Genomic DNA, 20,214 nt, shown 5'->3' with positions numbered 1-20,214 from the left:
TGCTGACTATTGGCTTGTCCAGGATTTTCTCCAAACATCTTATGATCAGGTCGGACTGGGCAGCGTCAGCTTCCCTCCCGACTACTCATACATGTCTCTGCACCAGATGTCAATGTGCATTTTGCAACAAAATCACTGGTGAATTACCTGGACAGATAACATCTTAGCATTAGAAATGTGACATCAGGGGAAACATTGTCCTTCAACTCTTGCTGTGTTTAAGCTCCAAGCATCACCTCGTCCCACCTCTCTGTCATGACCTTGTTGACGAGAATGACAATGTTGACTTTGATGCAGCTCAGCTGAGCATTGTGATTGTGTTTATTCGGTCTATGCTGTTTATGTTCCATTTAGATATCGGTGTTTATTCTCTGTTAACCTGCTGTAGGCATGCCTGACCATCCTGAAGGTGGGCAAAGTCTCTCTTTGTGTTCCCTATGATGAGGTTTCGGAGGAACGTCTCTCATTAGTTTGGGTTGTCAAAAACACTTATAATTTATGTGTTGGTATTGTGCAGCCGTTTGACACTTTAATGATTAAGTGCTTCACAATATAATTTTACTTGACTTCCAAACAGACGCAATTAAGAAATGGCGGTGAGTCAATGGGGGGGGGGACAGGGCAATATTGTTGATGACTTGTAGTGAGGGTTGAGTTTCAGGTGTTAACTTCAAGTCCTCCTCCATTCAAAAATGTGTTTTGTTTTATTAATTCTTCTCTCGGATGTTTGAGTTTTGCTGTGAAGACTTCAACACTAGAAGACTGTTTTCACGTTCATCTATTGGAGGGGGGGGAAGTGTCTCTGTGCTCACGTTTATTCTCACTTTAAGACGTGAACGTATGAGTATGATTAACCAATCATGGTTTAATATGTATATAATGTATATAATACTTTCTTAATGAGGATACCGGTAGTAGGAGACATCTTGTGTGCAGTAAACCTTTGAAATGACAATTTGTTTGCATATTTTTAGATTAAGAATTGTAGTAAGATAAGATAAGATAAGACAATCCTGTATTAGTCCCGCAACGGGGAAATTTACAAGTAGTAAATACATTTTCCTCTTTAACTATATAACTTACATTTTTTTTGTGAAAACAGACACAACCTTCTATTCCAACAGGGGTCAAGCCGTATAGACAAACCTCAGCCTTTACAGGCTGCCAAAACAACAATCTGCCAAAAAGCAAATTAGTATGATACCTACTTAAAGCCAATTAATTTTACCAAATTCAAATACCTAAAGGAAATCACTTCTATACTCTCCTTTTGTCTTGCCTACTGTACCTTCAAGAAGAACCAGTTTAGACCAGACTTATTGAGGTTAAGCATGCATTAATTGAGATCAAGGCTGTAGTAATACTGTCTTCAGGCAGAAAGCAGGGGAGGTGTTGTGACAAAGATATTTAGCTGGATTTAAAACTCAGGACATTTTGGTTACATGTTGTATAATTTCTGCAACTGAACCACATGCCTTCTTCTGTGTTTGTCTTTCCAAGACATGCAGTAGATCGGCCTCTCTCATCCTTACTACTTGGTGTGTCTGTGTGTGTGTGTGTGTGTGTCTGTGTGTGTGTGTGTTGATTAAAAGTGTTATTTATGAGGTTGAAGTGCTGAGTGCAGGGATTCTCCACTGTACACCAAGGAGAGCACTACTACCACTTGCATACCACTCATGCACAGACATACACACACATACAGTATGCTGAGTCTACTTTCCCTCCCTCCTCATCTACCCGCTGAAACACACACACACACACACACACACACACACACACACACACACACACACACTTACACACACTCCAACACCGAGGTGAATTTCTCATTTCCTTTCCAATGATGTTTTTATTAAAAAATAAATAGTAGACAGAACTCTGTGTAGAAAGAACATATTAATTCAGCAGTTACTTAATTGCATCAGGGATTTAGACGCACTCTCCTGTCCAATTTGCTTGTACAATTTCCTGCAAAGGTCCTCAGCCTGCTCCTAATCTTCAAGCCAAGCAAGTTTCTTTTTTCTTAAAAGACACAGGATTTATATTGGGATTAATATGGGATTCATAGAATGGGAGAGATTTGGCATCACTCAAACACTCCAGCTCTATCACTGAATTCAATTTAGTATATTTTCTGCTTCTCTCACACTGCCCTGAGCTTGCCGGAGTACTTCCTCTGTTTCTTACAAAGTCCCTCACTTTATTTTCCCTTTGCCTCCGTTCATGCAGGGTGTGTGTGTCTCCCTCTCCCTCTCTAACACGCACGCACGCACGCACGCACGCACACACACACACACACACACACACACACACACACACACACACACACACACACACACACACACACACACACACACATTTAACTTTTCAGTATATTCACTTGCGGAAGCTTTGATGTGACATAACACTTTTTATTAATGACATTGTATCACGACAGACTGGTCCACGTTCGGGGAGAAATCATCATCGTCATCATCATTACCATTATGACTCACTGTGATCATTTCCACCACGCACAACTGTATGACTGTACAAGTTCCCTCTGGTGTGTGATTCTGTGTGTGTGTGTTCCCCACAGAGCACAAATGAGTGGCGTCCGAAATTTCACTTTTCCCGAACAACAGCCAGCTTGCAAAGACAGACATTAGCTGCATCAGACCAGCTGTTAATTACCTTATGTGCTCTGCAGTACAGATGTTGCTTTCACTTTGAGGAGCAATTTTAGGCATAGAAATAACATTTGAACATCTCTTTCATACGGAAACATTACAGTGTTTTGTCCTCTGACCTATTATAAGCCTCTTACAGTCCTAACATCCACCAAAATAATCCTTTTCTTTTTTTCCTACCACAGTGGCAGCTGCGAAACCCTCTAAACACAGAGACAAATAGCACAGAACCAAAAATACTGAAAAACAGAGATACTGCATATAGCAAATCACAGTTTCATTTTTCTTTTTTTTGCAGCAGTTAAGCAGTTTTTGTGGTATTACATTCTTCAGGGCGTAGGGGCTCCAGAAGCATCCGAGCACAAGGGTAATCTTAAAGATGACCTTTATGATATTTCAGCTCTATTAGCTCAGACTGTGATGTGTGAGGGAGAGAGAGAGGGGGGGATTTAATGCGATATGGATCATAACACACTCAAAATTGGGATGTGTATTTGCATGAGGAATATGCTCGCTGAGTCACATGGTTTAGCCCAAATTCAGCCCGATATTTCTGTTATAGTGAGGCGATAGGTGAAAGAACGTAACCATTAATATTGCTGAAATACTCCTGTGAAACCCAGGCTTTAGTGAGCTGTGTGGAGAAGAAGGCAGATTTTGAAGTCATAAATAAAGCAATTGGGTGATTCCATGAATCTTAGCTGCCATAATACCAACCTATAGATGACTGAGTAAAGTCATTTATCATGAATTGGCGAACAGCGACAACAAATCAATTCCTGATTTCTCAGTTGAATCTCTTTGCATTTGAACTAGGATTTGGCTGGAGTCGGGACCCGGCCCACGGATCCCTCCTGACTCACTCTGGCATCAGTCAGTCTTCTCCACACACACACAACACACACACACACACACACACACACACACACACACACACACCACCGGTAGAATGAGCATTCACACTCTGTATCCCCGGGGGCTGCTGCATGTCATTTTGTGTATTTGTGACTTCCCACGCAGCTACGCAATTTCTCTGCCCTCATTTCTAAGACAAAAGAAGAAAACGGTACAATCTAGATACTGACACAGTCTCGGACACAGCAGTTAGCAACGCGTATTTCTTTCAGCAGCTTATTCACATTTTGTACATGTATTTTTGTTCATTCCTCTCGCTGTTATTTTGTTGTACAAAAAAAAAAGAAAGAAAAAGTAGCACTTCTAGAGACCAAAGTTTAAGACTATCACGTACAGTATAGGCAGCATAGAAGAGGAAAGTTGGTTGAGAAGTCTATTTTACAGTAGGCCACTTGAAGTAGAGCGAAAAAGAGAGAAGTCTGTGATTGTCAGTGCCTCCTTTGTCCATTCATACAGCAGTTGTTGTTTTTCCTCCCTTTTTTTTCTCTTTTCTTTTCTCTGTTTAACCAATATCTTTTGATCTGAGGCATCGATGCGAAGACAGCCCCTCTTCAGCCGTGGTTAAAGTTTCACAGAACGCTCCTGCGTTGTGCCGACAAGTCTTCATCAAAACAAACATCCCTCTCACAGCGTCTTCCTATAGGCCAACTGTCAAAAACAACCCCGCCGTCCAACTAGACACAGTTCATTTTTAGAAAAAGAAAAGAAAGAAACACAGCGGGTACGCAGGCTACACACATGGTGCAGCCAGCTGAGACGTTGCATCGACGAACTCCACTCTTTTGACATCGGAGGCGTTCGTATGCACTGCGTTTGTTTCTCACATAGGCCCACACGCACCCTGCCCTCTGTTATTGCACAGAGTTATTGTGTGGCAAGTCTTTTGACTGTTAAGTCTTTTGACTGTTGAGTATACCCGACTATACAGCAGGGATGGATTCTGAGGACCTTGATAGCTTGCCTTGGCAACACGGCAGCCTTTCACCACCCTGCACTCGTGCTGTGACAGGTGACAATAATTTTGCAATGTGTCAAGCTAAATCTACAAACGTGGCAACTGGTGAGACATCCACCCCTGTTGTAGAGTTTGCTGTTCATGAGGACAGGCTGCTTGTTAGGAGGGAGTCCGACATACAAATACATATACACTCAAGGTTATCTTACACATTAGTTAAAACATAATCAGTTAAACCAGTAATAATTTCAGTTTGTTGCAAAAGGCAAAATTAGATATAGAAAGAAATGTACAAAATTGTCCTTCATTTATAAATAATACTATAAATCAGTCAAATCAACATTTTCAAGTTCACAAACATCAATACCATCAAGTGCTGCTGTTAATAAACAAATAGGACTCATAATTCCAGATTGATGTTTTTACAGCTAATTCAAATGGCTGTGTCGTGAAACCACAGTGATTGTGACTTTTCAATATGTCTGCAAAGAGTAAAATAGGTCCCAGTAAAATGCAAAAACAAACATTAAATGTGTTTCCATGCATGTGAGCGGTTGTATATACAGAGTGTCTGTTAGCGTTTCGACCACATATGTGAGCTGTTCTGTAAGTGAGTGAAGTGGTTCTCAATAATGGCGATGTGTGGTGCATTATTGAGCTCATTTGTGGATTGCCAGTAAGATGTGTGTGTGTGTGAAGTGTGTTTGCGTGTGTGTGTGTGTGTGTGTGTGTGTGAAGTGTGTTTGCGTGTGTGTGTGTGTGTGTGTGTGTGTATGTGTGTGTGTGAAGTGTGTTTGCGTGTGTGTGTGTGTGTGTGTGTGTGTATGTGTGTGTGTGTGTGTGGGTAGTTGAGGCCAGCCGTAGGAATGTGACGGGAGCATGAGGTTGAAGTTGTGGCTTTACAGAACATCTACAATGATGGATGTTTGCTTTCACTTCCTCTCTGAGGACATTCACACCTCCTCTCCTCCGCTCTTCCTTCCTTCTCACTCTTCCATCTCCTCTTCCTCCATCTTTCTCCACATGACCCGTTCCGACCGTCTTCTCCTTTCTACCCCATTGCTTCCTTTCTGAACTCTCTCCCTTCCTCTCCATTTTTTTCCCCAATATGCATTATTACCTCTCCTCTTATTTCTCCTCTCCACTGCTCCTCATTCCAGCCCCCCCCCCCCCCCCTCTCTCTCTGTTTTCTTCTCCTCCACCTCTCCATCCTTCCTTCTCAGCCATAAAACAATACGTCTTGAATGTCTGTGAGGAGACTGTGCTAATGGAGCCCATTAGGCTGTAATGAAATATACATTACACCATTACACTGGACGGGGCCTGGCTAAAGCACTGCACCGCTCAAATGATAAAACATGCACAATTCAATTTCCTTCTCGTCCCATTTTGAGTGTCTTTCACTGTGTGTCTGTGTGTGTGTGTGTGTGTGTGTGTGTGTGTGTGTGTGTGTGTGTGTGTGTGGAGATGCAGGGATGACAGGATAAGGTATACAGTGTATGTGTGTGTGTGTTTGTGTGTGTGTTCCCATGTGCTTCCCCTCTAGCACAGATGTGGTTTTCAAGGATGTCTGAGTGCTGAGAGCCTTGATGATTTAATATGGGTTGACCAAATGAACCACACCTTTTAACAGCCGCCGTCACCCACACATCTGACCGTGATCTGACCACTCAAAACCCAGCATCCCTTAGCAACTTTTACAACCCCCCCCACCCACCCAACAACCACGACCTCCCAATTATCGGACAGCTGCGGACAAATGAATCAATTGACCTCCGACATGAGCGCTTGACATGACAAGTGAAGCATCTGTCACTTCGGGGGAGAAAAGAAAAGTAGTCATCGTGTTACCCTGTGCTGTATGACAGTGCAGTCCAGGCCTGAGCAAAGTAAATATGTAACAGAAAACAGTATGCAGATATGAGTGCATATATCCGTATAATCATGTATATCAGGCTGTTGCATGAGGAGATATTATAGATCAGTGCCAGATAGATCAAGTTTTTTTTTCTACATTTCTAGTATTCACAATTACAGTATAGTAGAATACCTCAGCCTTTTTCACCAGCAGTTCAGTTCAGCTTCAATAGGCACTGGATTGTTAGTGATTGAGGTTTTTTTTTTTTCAGTGAAATTGGCCAACTAGAAATCCTCCTTTATTATCTCACCTCCTGATTTTATCTGACAGGCAGAAAACCAGATTGTGTTTACTTCTCCTGGTCATTCTTCCTGTTACAGTGAGACTACTGTATGCTCACCAGTGTGTAAATCATCAATTGTGTAGTCATTTCCTCTGGCCTTGTTGGATGAATGCTGACTTAATAATGTACAGTTCTGAGGGACGGACAGACAGACTGACAGATAGACAGACAAACAGAAAGGGGAAACCACAGTGTCTTTATGGCTCGACTTAGCACAGAGCAATTTCCTCTGAAATGTCTCACCGTCACACAGTCTCATATTTACACGCAAAAGGATCGAAGCTTCCGGAAATCCTCCCAACGCTGCGCCTCCTGGAAATTTCCGGATGCTCAAACGAGTCCTGTTGTCCGACAGGCAGCGAAGGATGAGTCACTAAATTTAAAGTCCTGTTAATCAGGTTTTCATCAATTTAGCCCCAGTCATTTTAAAGCATTTCAAAAGAAGCCTTTTTTTTTCAGCATCCAAAGTTAAATTACTCTTAGTAAATGTCTCTCCGGGAAGGAAGGAAGGAAGGAAGGAAGGAGTGGAGATGCACAAAGGAGAGGAAATTGGCGGGGAGGAAAGACACGGTTGGGGATGAGTTGAGGAATTTTTTTGATTGCCTTCAAAAGTTTGATAATAGCTTCACATCCTGTACAGCTATACCTGTACACTTGCAAGAGCATCACACACTTCATTTCATCCACAGGTGTCCACCCTAGCACGCACGCACACACACACACACACACACACACACACACACACACACACACACACACACACACACACACACACACACACGCATGCATGCAACCTCAAATGCACAGACACACTAAGATATAGTAATCATCCCCACCCAGACACACACACACACACACACACACACACACACACACACACACACACACACACACACACACACACACACACACACACACATCCTCTATCGTCCGCCTGTGTTCAGCCCAGTATATCCAGGTACACAGGTGAGGCTTTGGCCAGATTGAGGAGCAGACTGTGGATTTCTTTGATGTTGAGTCTCATGTGCGGCTCTCTCTGCCAGCAGCCCAGCATCAGGTCATATACTTCTTTAGGACAGGTCCTGGGGCGCTGCAGCACCCTGCCCTGGGTTATACACTCTATTACCTAGAGAGGAAAAAAAAAAGATGACATCCAGCTTAATGTTAGCGATAGTCTTCTGTTACAAAGCAAACAAAAAACAGGAGCATTCCTCAACACTTCAAGATGAAAGTCGCAACTTTCTGCACGTTGACGATGATGGAGCATCTGCTCGGCGAGGAAGTTTCACCTCACTGCAGTGGCATACGGGGAAAATGTCACTGGGAATAAATGATTTACTGGAATGATGAAGTTGGACGACGCTGGAGCAGTCAACCAGACAAATCAAATCCAATCCTTCAATCGCCGCGTGAGAGGAAATGTAGTGTTTTAACACACTCAAAGACGTATATAACTTTAAACACAACAGATTTTAGCTTTAAATCGACTTTAGGATGAGGATGTGTGGATCAAGGAGAGGAGACTTTTTGAAACTCAAACTACTATATACAGAAGGGAGCTCTCTGGTACAAAGAGTGTGTATCATTCTCTGGGAGCGCTTTGTAAAATATCTATATTGTACTATAATTAAGCTTTGAATAATTTCCTCATCCATTAAATACCCCATGCTTTGAGTGTGGAATTAATACCATTAACTGGTTTCTATTTAGCTCCAAAAGCCAGTTGTGTCTTCCAAATTCCGATACATATTCATAAAAAAAATGTAATACCTGAAGATTAACATTCAGGAGCTTTAAATTATTAAGAATACTGTTTGTAATCATCATTTTGCTAATTAAGCAGCTACTTACTCCTCCTCATTCTGTGATTGTTATCAATTTGTTAGAGTAGATGAGTAATGAATATCTCTCTTTGGAACAAAACTCCATATCCTGTGTAAAAGATATCTGAGCACCAGATTTGGGTCAGGAGGTGAGTGAACTGTGAATCAAGGAAGACTTAATAGATGTAAACGGGAAAAGAAGACGGTGGAAAGGCCTAAAGGTTAATTTTGGATGTAACCAGAGTGAATCAGGATAAAAGAAGGGACAGCTGACATGATCAGAAAGCTGTAACCAGAGTTGAGGACATCATAGGGTTGAGGTGAAGGTGAAGGGTTGGAGGGCTCTGGTACAGCTTTGCTTTCAAGAAACTGGGTCAAGACCCTGAGTGTGGTGAAGGGAAGATTAGTGAGGGTTCAGAAGAAACAGCATTTGTTTCATTATTAGTTTTTTTTGCTGATGCAGAACACTGTAAATGCCCCAAAGATATTTTGAGCCATTTAGTCAATCAACAGAAAATAAGTCCTTTAAAATTTTCGCTTATTTCCGCCTTTTATAGTTTTCAAATGGTGAAAATCATCTTATTCCACACTGTCTGACAATATCACAGTATATTCTCATTATATCAGCTTGGTCCAGCTCTTCAGTGAGGCTATATGATGTGAAATCTTCCATTTGCCATAAAACAATGTTTTCATATGGCTGCAACACTCAATGAAAATATTCTAGATATATTGTGCATCATTCATATCCCCCCCAGGGTTCAGCCTGACGTAACTTTGTGATCTCCACTGTGTTTTGGATGTTGGATGTTTTGCTTCATAGCATGAGTCTGTTCGTCTAATCCACAAGCAGGCCGCTGCTTGTTAAAGGGTTTAAATGGCAAAACCTCATTAATCAAGCAAATATGCTAAACATTCGCTGGTCCCAGTTTCTCAAATGTGATGTTCAGCAGCTTTTCTCTTCATATCGTTGTAAATTGAATATCTTTGGTTTGGGTCTGTTTGTTGGAAAAAAACAAACCATCTGGAGACGTCATCTTTGTATATTTAATCAAGAAGATCATCATCAGACTAATCGATAACAAAAGTAATGGTTGGTTGCAGCCATAGTGTTGAATATTTAGAAGAAATCCTCATTTTGGTGGCTGTGTCACTGTACGAACGGGACATTTTGTGTCATCAGTGTCACCAGACCACAAAATTCAATGTAATCAGTGACAAAAAAGGGACATTTTGAGAACCCTTTTAAAAAAATGATTTCCACTCAAACTGCCTGACAACAGCAGCTTCCCTTCAGCCACACTGAATCGTGAGCCGAGCAAAACCAGCAAAAAACCCAGAGAAAAGCTTTTGGTTCGGTAGCTTGCTCTAAGCTCCTCAGCTCTGTGTTGTACAATAAATCACTATTGATTCAAGACCAAATGAAACAATAATTTGCTTCAGCTTTATATAATGTGATGACTAAGACCAAATGATTCTCACGATGTATGCCGATGAGAAGCTTGCGCACAAAACTGATCAAATATTTAGTCTCGTCTTTAACTGGGCTGCTTTCTCATATCTTGGGGCTGCAACATCTTGTTTGCCATCACTTATTAAGATGAAGGTAAACTCCCTGGTAACATTTGTGCTTCTTTTTGTTCAGGTTACACATACAACCATTGTGGCGGATAAGTGACAGTGACTTCATGCCGTACCTCATTATTGGAGAGCTGGTACCAAGGCTGTTTTCCATAGGTGAAGATCTCCCAGAGAACAACTCCTAGACTCCAAACGTCACTCTCTGTGGTGAACTTTCTGTACATGATGCTTTCAGGGGGCATCCAGCGGATTGGCAGCATGGTGTGACCTCCGACCTTTGAACACAACACACACACACACACACACACACACACACACACACACACACAGAAAGAGAGAGAGAATAAAGTCAGTATCGTGTAGAGTGAGCGTAAGAAAGATTTAGGAAATGTCTAAAAGTGTCCATTCATTCTCTACATCCAGTTCTCTTCTGTTCTTTTCTATTCTGCAACATCATGCATTTTGAATGCATGGTCACGCAGCTTTTCACACTTCTCACAAGGATCACACAAGGAATTTCAATACATTTTAAAATAGCGCTGCAAACATTTCACTCCTCAAAACTGCTGCCTGAAGCATTTGAACGAGGCTGCGAGCTAAGTTTGATGGTACGGCACTGCAGACTGCATCATCTCCGTGACTGTGGCACACCTTGCTCCTGATCAGTGTATCATTTGATTTAACTGAAGGGTACACTGGTGAGTAAGCTTTGCTTTATATTCCCTCAGACAAAGTATTTAGCTGTATACACCTTCAAGCTCACAAATAATGCACTAATTAATTGGCCACCGAAAATTAATTATACAGTGATCAACCACCAACTGATCAAAAAAGACATACAATTCTGGATTAACAGTCAAATGTATGATGGGAAATATGTGAGCCAATTTGTGTTAGCAGTCAAACATCAGAGTGAGTTCCAGCGATTGTCATAAAGCATAAATTAACAGTTAATCCCACACAGGAAGTCACGGGCACTCTGAGAGACATTTGGTCATTTCATTAAACTCTAATCTGAAGTGAGCCTTTGGAGCCTGTTTGATTGTTGTTTTTACTTTCCATAAATATGACAGTTAATTTCAGTTGAGACCTCCAGACTCTGGAGGCTTAAACCAGGTTAATCTACTGCCTTGAGGTTGGGGCCTGAAAACTGTTAGATATGCATGTTAGATACGCCAGTGCTTGAACTCCTAGCCTGCTCAAAGAGAAAGTGAATTAAACCCAACCCTGTGGGCTGACTCCATATATTGAGCCTCCCCTCACTTCTCCTCCGAACATGAATCTACCGACCCATCTACACTCCATTGCTCCACACAGATAGCACAATCTATTTTCTGAGGTTTATGCCCGTTATTAATGGCTTGGTACCCTCACATGGCGTGTTTCTTTGTTAGTCAGAGGGTTATTTAATGGAGTAATAAAATGTGCACAGTCACATAGATAGCCATCAGGTTCACTGGGAAACATATATGCAGCCTTTAGCTCTTCATCACCAGGCCCTCGTTTTTTTTTTTTGAAATGCCGCGTCTTGCTGCTAGTTTGTCTGGATCTTATTTGCATTTCTATCTCTGTCTCTGTCAAAGTCCATTGTGCTTTATAGGGAGGCCATTATGAAGTACAGTAAGCAGTCTAGTAGAAGGGGTATGGTGTAAGAATCATTATCCAGAATACAAGAAAAAAAAGACATAAATGGTTTACACATTACACATACACTACAACACATGCTATTTATACTACAACATGCACATTTTTGTCAATCTTTGGATATCCTCAATCAGAATAACAATGCTACGCTCTCACAGCCCAGGTGCCAGGATTTTTTTTTTCTGTAAACCATGGATACGTAGTGCACTGCGCAAGTGACGCAGTGCAAGCGTCGAGTAAATGACAAAGTATATCAAGAAACCATTATTGAGAGTTATGTGGTATAATTGGTTGTTTCTAGATGGTAACCTTTAATTTACAAACCTCTCGTGAGGTGGTTGAGGTTAGGCATAGACTTTGAATGGTTACGGTTGGGATAGGTCGTTGGGGAGTGAGTCGCACAAGAATTTCCGCACATTTTTGCAAATCTAGGGTAACAATGTGGACTCAAACTGTCTAATTGTCACTACAGGATCCTTAGCCTATATTCTGCCCCATCAGTACTGCGCATGTGCAACTCTCAACAGAGACGAGAAGGAAGCAAGATGGACTTAAACTCGGCTATAGACCATTTCACAGTTTTCAAAATAAACACTCCAAATGTGTCAGAATTTATTGCCTCTTGTTGTGGATGTTCATATCATGTACCTCATCAGACTGCATCAATAACAATCAATAACATTCTGCGGTAGATATAGTGCACTACATAGTGAATTGATAGTGATCAATATTAGATTCAAAATAGTGAAAGTGTCAGACAGACATTGTTTATTCTATTTTATTCTATTCTACATTCTGACATTATTTATTCACTCATATGTCTGAACCTTCTCACATACATTTGTCTTTTTGTTTAATTCATCATGGCTGATCATTTCCCCTGAAGGTCTGAAATATTAATATTGGGCTCTTGAACCGCAGGGCTACATTTCTCTTATGTATCTGACTGAGTGTGTATGAGAGAGAGAGAAGGGCAGCCTTTTCAAAAATACTCTAACGAAGCTGAATTGAAAGAGAAAACAAATGAAGGAGCAGGAAGGGAAGCCTCGGAGTTAAATCTTCTTGTCATTGCCATCAAATATAAAGAAAAGGAGCTGTAGACCGCACACTTTCAGATATTTTCACTGAAGTATGACAGTGCATCTCACTCTGTCATCAGCTCTTTCTCTGTTTCCTCTTTGCTGTCAGTAGCTTCGCCGTCAGTCTTTGTCTCCTTTGCTGTTGCCCTCTCTCTCTCCCCCCTCAATGTCTCTCCCTCGTTCTCACCTTCCCTCACCGTTTCTAAGCCCGCCTGTCTGTCTCTCTCCCTCTCTCTCTTATAAATATGCATCATTTCAGCTATAGACCACGGCCACTGAGTGTTCCAGGAAAGCCTCAAAAAAGGAGGATAAATAAAGCAGAGGAGGGCTGTGGGCTCCCTGTAGTGACCTCGTGGAGGCTGTGGTATCCATGACAACTGGACTGTTTAAAAAAGAAAGCATTATGGGATGTGGTGTAGAAGGGGCTTATGTGACTAACCCCGCCCACTCTTTGTTACTCAGGAACCCTACCTTAATTGCCCTCTGTGTTGCTATGGAAGCAAAAACTATTTCCAAGAATGCTGGTGTGTGTGTGTGTGTGTGTGTGTGTGTGTGTGTGTGTGTGTGTGTGTGTGTGTGTGTGTGTGTGTGTGTGTGTTGGTTTTATTTTTTTCCTTGGAGAAAAGTGTTTACTTTGCTGGCAGAAACTGTGAAATGACTGACATATAGGCATATAGAACATGCTGCTGTTTATATTAGTGATGCTGTCACTGAAATCCAGCAAAAAAAAAGAAAAAGTTTATATACGTATATATACTGTTCCTCACAATGTTCTGGTTTCAATATATCAAAAATTATATATATATTAGGGGTGTAACAATACACGTATTTGTGAACCGTTCGCTACGAGGCTCGTGGTTCGGTACGCATCACAAACCGAACAATACGTTTGAATAATACTATTGTATTTGGAAAATAAAGAAGCTTAAATTGTGGGAAATATAATGTTCCCTCAGTGGAGACACTGCGCTCAACAAGGCAACCCACCCAATGTAACAGACAACGAGCTGTCTGAAGAACAACATTCTACTCTGGTGAGGCACGTGTGTTTTGAGAGGCTATGCTAAACTAGCTCATCAGGAAAACCAACAGCAGCACACACGCTACAGACTATCCCCACAGCGTTGAGGTAGCTATTCCCTACTGATCCGAACAGGGCTAAAGGTATATTTATAGCCGTGGATATGAGACCTACTCTGGAGGGAAAAACGCAGGCTGTACGAACATGCTTAATGCGATTGAACCCGTGACTCTACTCCTTCTCCAGACCATAATTCCTGCTTTGTAAAAGAAAACAAAAGCCCAAACAGATAAGCAAATGTCCAAGGCTATCTATCTATCTATCTATCTATCTATCTATCTATCTATCTATCTATCTATATATATATATATATATATATATATATATATATATATATATATATATATATATATATATATATATATATATATATAAAGGTTTATAGGGCTTGGTTTGCAGCAGCTCTAAAGATGTGGCTATGATGTGGATAATGATGAGGACTATTTTTTTATGAATCGGATAATTTAAAAGCAGAACTGGAACATGAGCTTTGAATTGGACAAAGATCAAGCTACCGTCAAAGTAACTGACTGAAGAGGAGTTAGGACGGATGAGGGAACCTCATATTGTTAGTGACACTACTTTGACTATCATGTTATAAACGAGCAAGTAGTTTTCCTCGTTCATATTTCCAACTTTAAAAGCTTAAGATTTTCTTTGTTTGCTTGCTTTTCTGTCCACTTTTATACCGATTTACAATCCATATGGTATGGTGGGTTTATGTGTGTCTTAATGTGATTTTGACACATGAACAGCAGAGTATCATCCTAGCATTGATGTGTATCTGTGTTGTGTTTTTCCACATGTACACTCACTCCTACACAAGATAACCGCTTCACTATGGCCCCTCCAGGTGCCCCATTAAGGTGCTGTTTGTCTGTGTTGGTCGGGACTCAGACATTGGTTTTAAGAAAGAAAAAAAAAAACACACAAGCCAAATTACTCTGCAGAGATTGTTTAGCTCGGCTTTGTTGCCAGTGTTTCTCTACAGTTTGTGTCAGCAACATCCCTCCCCAACTACGAATCCAGCCTCAACCACACACACACACACACACACACACACACACACACACACACACACACACACTGCAAGAGAGGCTCAAGGTTTGAATCGAGGCATTCTGTCTGTCTTCTGAAGCGCCTGTCAGGTTCATTGTGTAACAAGGGATTCAATGACGTCACCACAGCCCCTACAGTTCAATGCCTCTGCTTCTATTTTCCTACACAGAGACACACGCACACACATAACGGGGGTCCAATTCCTCTATGACTCATCTTTGCTCCTCTCTGATGCAAGAGCATGACTGGGTCTCTACACTACCCACCCCACCACACACTCACTCACTCACTCACTCACTCACACACACACACACACACACACACACACACACCTCTGTCTCTCCTGGATGCTGAAACAAGACTGGATCCATGTATTTTACCTCCCACCATGCTGTACCTCTCTTTTTCTTTGCTGTTTTCTTCCTGTCTATCTACATTTCTGTCCTTCTTTGACATTTCTTGCTGATTCTGATATGCTGCTCTGTGGATGTTCAAAGCTGCGGTATTGTGTTGTTGTCTTCTACTGTATACAGGCTGTCTTGCCTGCAGACCCCTCCTCTGCCACCTCAGCATGTGTATGTTGCTTTATAGCTCTATTACTGCCTTTTCTCCTTTTTGTGTATTTATTTCTGTCTTGTTTTCTCCCTCCCTGGCCTCCCACCCCTTCTCTCTCTCTTTTCCAGTTCTTTCTCTCCTTTCATCTCTTTGCCACCCTCCCTCCTGTCTCCGTCTCCCACACTTCCATCTACCCCCACCCCACCCCCCTTTTTCTCTAGTACCACCTCAGCATACTAAACAGAAGTTCTCTGATTACTTTTCTTCCTGAGAAACGTTGGATACAACTCCGAGGCTCTCCGCCACTACCTTAGCCCGTTGCCATGACTACAGCCTCGGCGCTTAGCTTTATTGAAGAGTGAGAGGAGGGGGCTGCTGTGTGTCTTCACATAGGAATAGTACTAAAGTGGAGAGACCATTATCTTTTTTTACATCTTTAATTTGATGCCAAATGGACTAGTTATTTAAAATTGAATCTCCACAGTGTTAAAAAAAAAGACCAATGAAAAGTCAATTTTCCATGTGCTTAGAATACAGACTGATTGTGGCCATGTGGATCTTGTATTTTTGACCTTTTCAACATTGTGGCTTAGGTCGTGAAAGACTTTGTATTTGTGGGGGCACTAAGTGAAATATGATTAGCAAATTGGAATATATAAATTTATTCTAGACTAAACTTCTTTACCTAACAGACTAAAAATGATTTCTTTCAGTATTTCTACTACGCTGAGCATTTTTTCCAGACTGTTATAGTGCTTTTCCATCCATCCATCCATCCATAATTTTCCACTTATCCAGGGCCGGGTCATGGGGCAGCAGGCTTACCTGCAGGCTTACCTGCAGGCACCCTGATCAGATACCCGAAGCACCTCAGCTGGCCCCTTTCGATGGAAAGGAGCAGTGTCTCTACTCCGAGCTCCCTACGGATGTCTGAGCTCCTCACTCATTCTCTATGGCTGAGCCCAGCCACCTTACAAAGGAAGCTAATGCTGGCCGCTTCTATCAGCAATTTTGGACACTACCCAAAGCTCATGACCAAAGGTGAGGGTCTGTACATAGATTAACTGGTAAATCAAGAATTTTGCCTTCCGGCTCAGCTCCATCTTCACCACAATGGTCCGGTACGATGACTGCATCACTGCTGATGCCGCACCAAACCGCCTGTCCATTTCCTGCTTGCTTTTATCGTCACTCATGAACAAGACCTCGAGATGCTTGAACTCCTTCACTTGGGGTTGGGACTCACTCCCAACCAGGAGGGCGCAGTCCATCGTTTTCTGGCAGAGAACAATGGCCCCAGACAAACAGATGGTACTGACTCTCATTCCGACTTCTTCACACCAACCCAGTGCGTGTTGACGGTCATTGTCTGATGGAGCCAACAGAACCACATCATCTAGAAAGAACAAAGACAAAATTCTGAGATCTCAAAACCAAACCTCCTCCCCAGCTGCTCCTTGGGATCCTGTCTATGAAAATACCAAACGGAACACTTGCCTTGCCGCCAAAGAGCTTTTTGACTACCTCAGCAACCTGCCAGGGATATGAATATGTCTTCGCCAAAGTCTTTAAACTCTTCCTCTTCTCCTTCAGATTCCAGATGTCCTGCTTCCCCCTAGAATATGTGAAAAATTCTTCTGGAGATGGAAGATAGAAGGTGCATGGCTCACAATGCGCGGTGACCTCAATGCCTATCCCTGCGATTGGTGGGCCCACAGAAAAGCGGCTCCATGGTGATTTTTCAGGCTGTGCCTGCACCATGTTTCAAGAAGACCCAGACACCAGATGCTTGCCGGCAAGCTCCCCTCCCAGGTCTGGCTCCAGCAGGGGGCCCCGGTTTACCCCTACAACTCTTATATAGGGTCAGTGAATCACTTTAGGTCTAGCCCCTTCCCTGGGACCACTTTGCCTTGGGAGACCCTACCAGGAGCTATTGCTTCCGACAACACAGCTCCCAGGGATACTGGAACACACAACCCCGTCCCTCACCTTAAGGTGGTGATTCACTGGATAGATTTCTACATAGAAAATAAAATGCTTCGATCAATGCTATTACTGAATTACACATCCATCAAATGGCCTACAGAGCATTGTTATTTTACAGAATTGTATTGTTAAGTTTATGATCATTCTCTGTTTTTGCCTCCCTCTCAGAGTTTTCTGTCATTGTCACAGTCAGTTTGTCACAGTGGACGGGAAAGGGCAGGAAAATGGACAGTCACTATCAATCCATCAGTACAATTTATTAGATTTTGGCCTTTTGGAAAGGTGACAGATTGCTGTGGTGTAGGGAAAAAACCCCACAGAGCTGTCTCTCATGCCCCTGAGTTATCTTGACACTCATAGTGGAGCTGCTAAATGTCCCTGCAACACGCACACAAAAACATACTCATTCACAAAATGTGCAATGAAACATCATTGTTTTAATTGCGGCTGCATATCCTATCCCTTTGCTTGTTGCAGAGCAGCCCTTTCTACACCGATTGGTCTGCAGGTCAGTGTTTCATCCCACTGACCTGCACTTTCTGCAGTGTGAAAGGATCTGTATTTAGGTGCGGCTCTGCATTATATATACAGATTACATCAGACTTGTAAAGAAAAACACACTCTTATAATGCTGTGGTTTGGAGTTTGATTGACAGAAGTACCACAAAATATAATGTTTTTATGTTTACATTTTTTGACTAACCAGACCAAGTGCAGTTTGTAGATATATTTCCGTGTTTGTTTCATTGTATAAGTATGACATTATGTGATGTTTCATACATTTCTCAAAAGAGATACAGTAGATTTAGAGGTGCTTATTTCACTGTCACAAACTAAGCATTTCAAAAGCAAATCAGCTGATTTTTTGTGTGTCTTGTCTCCAGGTTAATCTGTAATATTTCATTGACAAAGTCCTCAGTAAAGAAATTAGGATACACAAGTATGGCAGTGAAAATATAACTCATCTTTGTAGTTTTTTGTTTTTTTTACAGTTTATAAAAAATGTGTGGTAAAATAAAAATATGATTGAAGGTATTCACATAACATGAATATAATTGCTTGTATGTAATATTTTATATACTTAATACTTTAAAACCATTAAATTACCTTGTCATTGATTGGCTAATCAAAAAGCATCACATATGCCAAACATGGCTTCTTTAGGGCAGGTTCTGGCTTTTTCTTTCTATTCTATTCTCTTTTTTTCATTGTAATAAATAGTTTTCATGAGAGGAGTGTATTCAAATATATAGGTGCTTGCAATGCAGATGTTGGCTCTGCCGGTCTCTGGTGAACAGCAGCTACATAAAATGAACACCTGCTTAATAAAAAATGAGTGAATAAATTATATTGTAAAACAAATTTACAACAAGTGGTGTATATCAGCCTTCAGTGGCAGAAGATGCTGCAGTGTTTATCCAAACAAACTTATTTTACACAAAGTGTGACCTAACAAAGCATGCAACTTAACCCCCCTCCCCTTATATTTAATTACATACGGCATCACAGTGATCTACATATTAAGTTTAATATCACTGCTCTGCAAGCTTCTCACTGTAACTCCACCAGAGTCCGTCAGTCATGCCCATGCAGGGGAGGAGCAGAGAGGGACCCATGCAGTAGGGAAGAGTGAGGCTAAAAGGCCATAAAAAGATATCGACACATACACCTACCCTGTAGTAGTCAGTGCTGTAGACATCTCTGGACATGCCAAAGTCTCCAATCTTAACCAGCAGGTTCTCGCCCACCAGGCAGTTCCTGTTGGACAACAGACATAACCAAACAACAAACTTAGTACAGAATAATAACAGCAAGATGTTGTGGTTAGATTAACGTGGATGTTTTACATAGCTTGAGTTACAGGATGTTAACTCTCCATATATATGTTTATACCCGACAAAAGTTCAGAAGTCAGAATAGATTTTTATCGTTATTCATTTTTGAATAGTAATCGTTGGTGGGTTGAAATACTTTTTGTTACGGTGTTGTTTCGCCACATGAGAATCATTCGATCATTTACTCACTCAACGGGGAAATCAATTCATCAGTCATAGACGATTGACAGCTGCTGTTTTACAGAATATTCATGTTTTCTATACTAGCTTCATAAATTAAAGTGTGGTTTAACCATATACATGAATCTAAAAGGACAACCAAAGGAAACATGATTCATTAACAGGTATTTATATTTCATTACATTGGCAAATTGTTGAAAAAAGTGTATTTTCAGTGTTCATTGAGGCCATACAAATAAGCAGTGAGAAGCAAATGAAGTAAATGAGTAAGTGACAAACCTAGTGGCCAGGTCACGATGCACAAAGTGCTGTGAGGCCAGGTAGACCATGCCCGACGCTATCTGCTGGGCGATGTGCAGCATCTGAGACTGGGTCAGCTCCACAGGTCTGGTGGTCTGGCCCTCTGCCATCAGAACTGCATCCGGACCATGAGCCCTGCGAGGAAACAGGTGGAAAGTTGTCACGTGAGCCGAGTTATTGAAGGTCGGAGTCATATTGTTTCCTCAACATATCAGCCTCGTATCAACCATGTAAAATACTGCATAACCCTCTAAGAGAAAAGTCTGAGATGGACTCTTTCAAAATAGCGAGGGAACTTCTATTGTACAATATGCTTTGTCTATTGATTCCTCTGTTGTCATGATGACATTT

At 41.6% G+C, this 20,214-nt stretch overlaps 1 protein-coding gene across 1 annotated transcript in view; it reads right to left on the bottom strand.

Annotated features, from left to right (window-relative positions):
- Nucleotides 1-2,390: 2,390 nt before the first annotated feature.
- ntrk2a (neurotrophic tyrosine kinase, receptor, type 2a) overlaps nt 2,391-20,214 on the bottom strand; it is an 86,234-nt gene continuing 68,410 nt past the window's right edge. Inside the window, exons 17-20 of the mRNA XM_068704306.1 lie at nt 19,843-19,998; nt 19,222-19,306; nt 10,261-10,419; nt 2,391-7,866 (exon numbers count right to left, since the gene is read on the bottom strand). Coding sequence (XP_068560407.1) covers nt 7,681-7,866; nt 10,261-10,419; nt 19,222-19,306; nt 19,843-19,998 — 586 coding nt within the window. The 3' untranslated portion in view covers nt 2,391-7,680. The remainder of the gene's footprint in view (nt 7,867-10,260; nt 10,420-19,221; nt 19,307-19,842; nt 19,999-20,214) is intronic.

This window comes from Cebidichthys violaceus, unplaced genomic scaffold (assembly GCF_023349555.1).
Source record: "Cebidichthys violaceus isolate CVI_PGR_0920_01 unplaced genomic scaffold, fCebVio1.0.p SCAF_9, whole genome shotgun sequence".
Lineage (NCBI taxonomy): Eukaryota > Metazoa > Chordata > Actinopteri > Perciformes > Stichaeidae > Cebidichthys > Cebidichthys violaceus.
The sequence above is the reverse complement of the archived record's forward strand: the minus strand, read 5'-3'. Positions and strand labels throughout refer to the sequence as shown.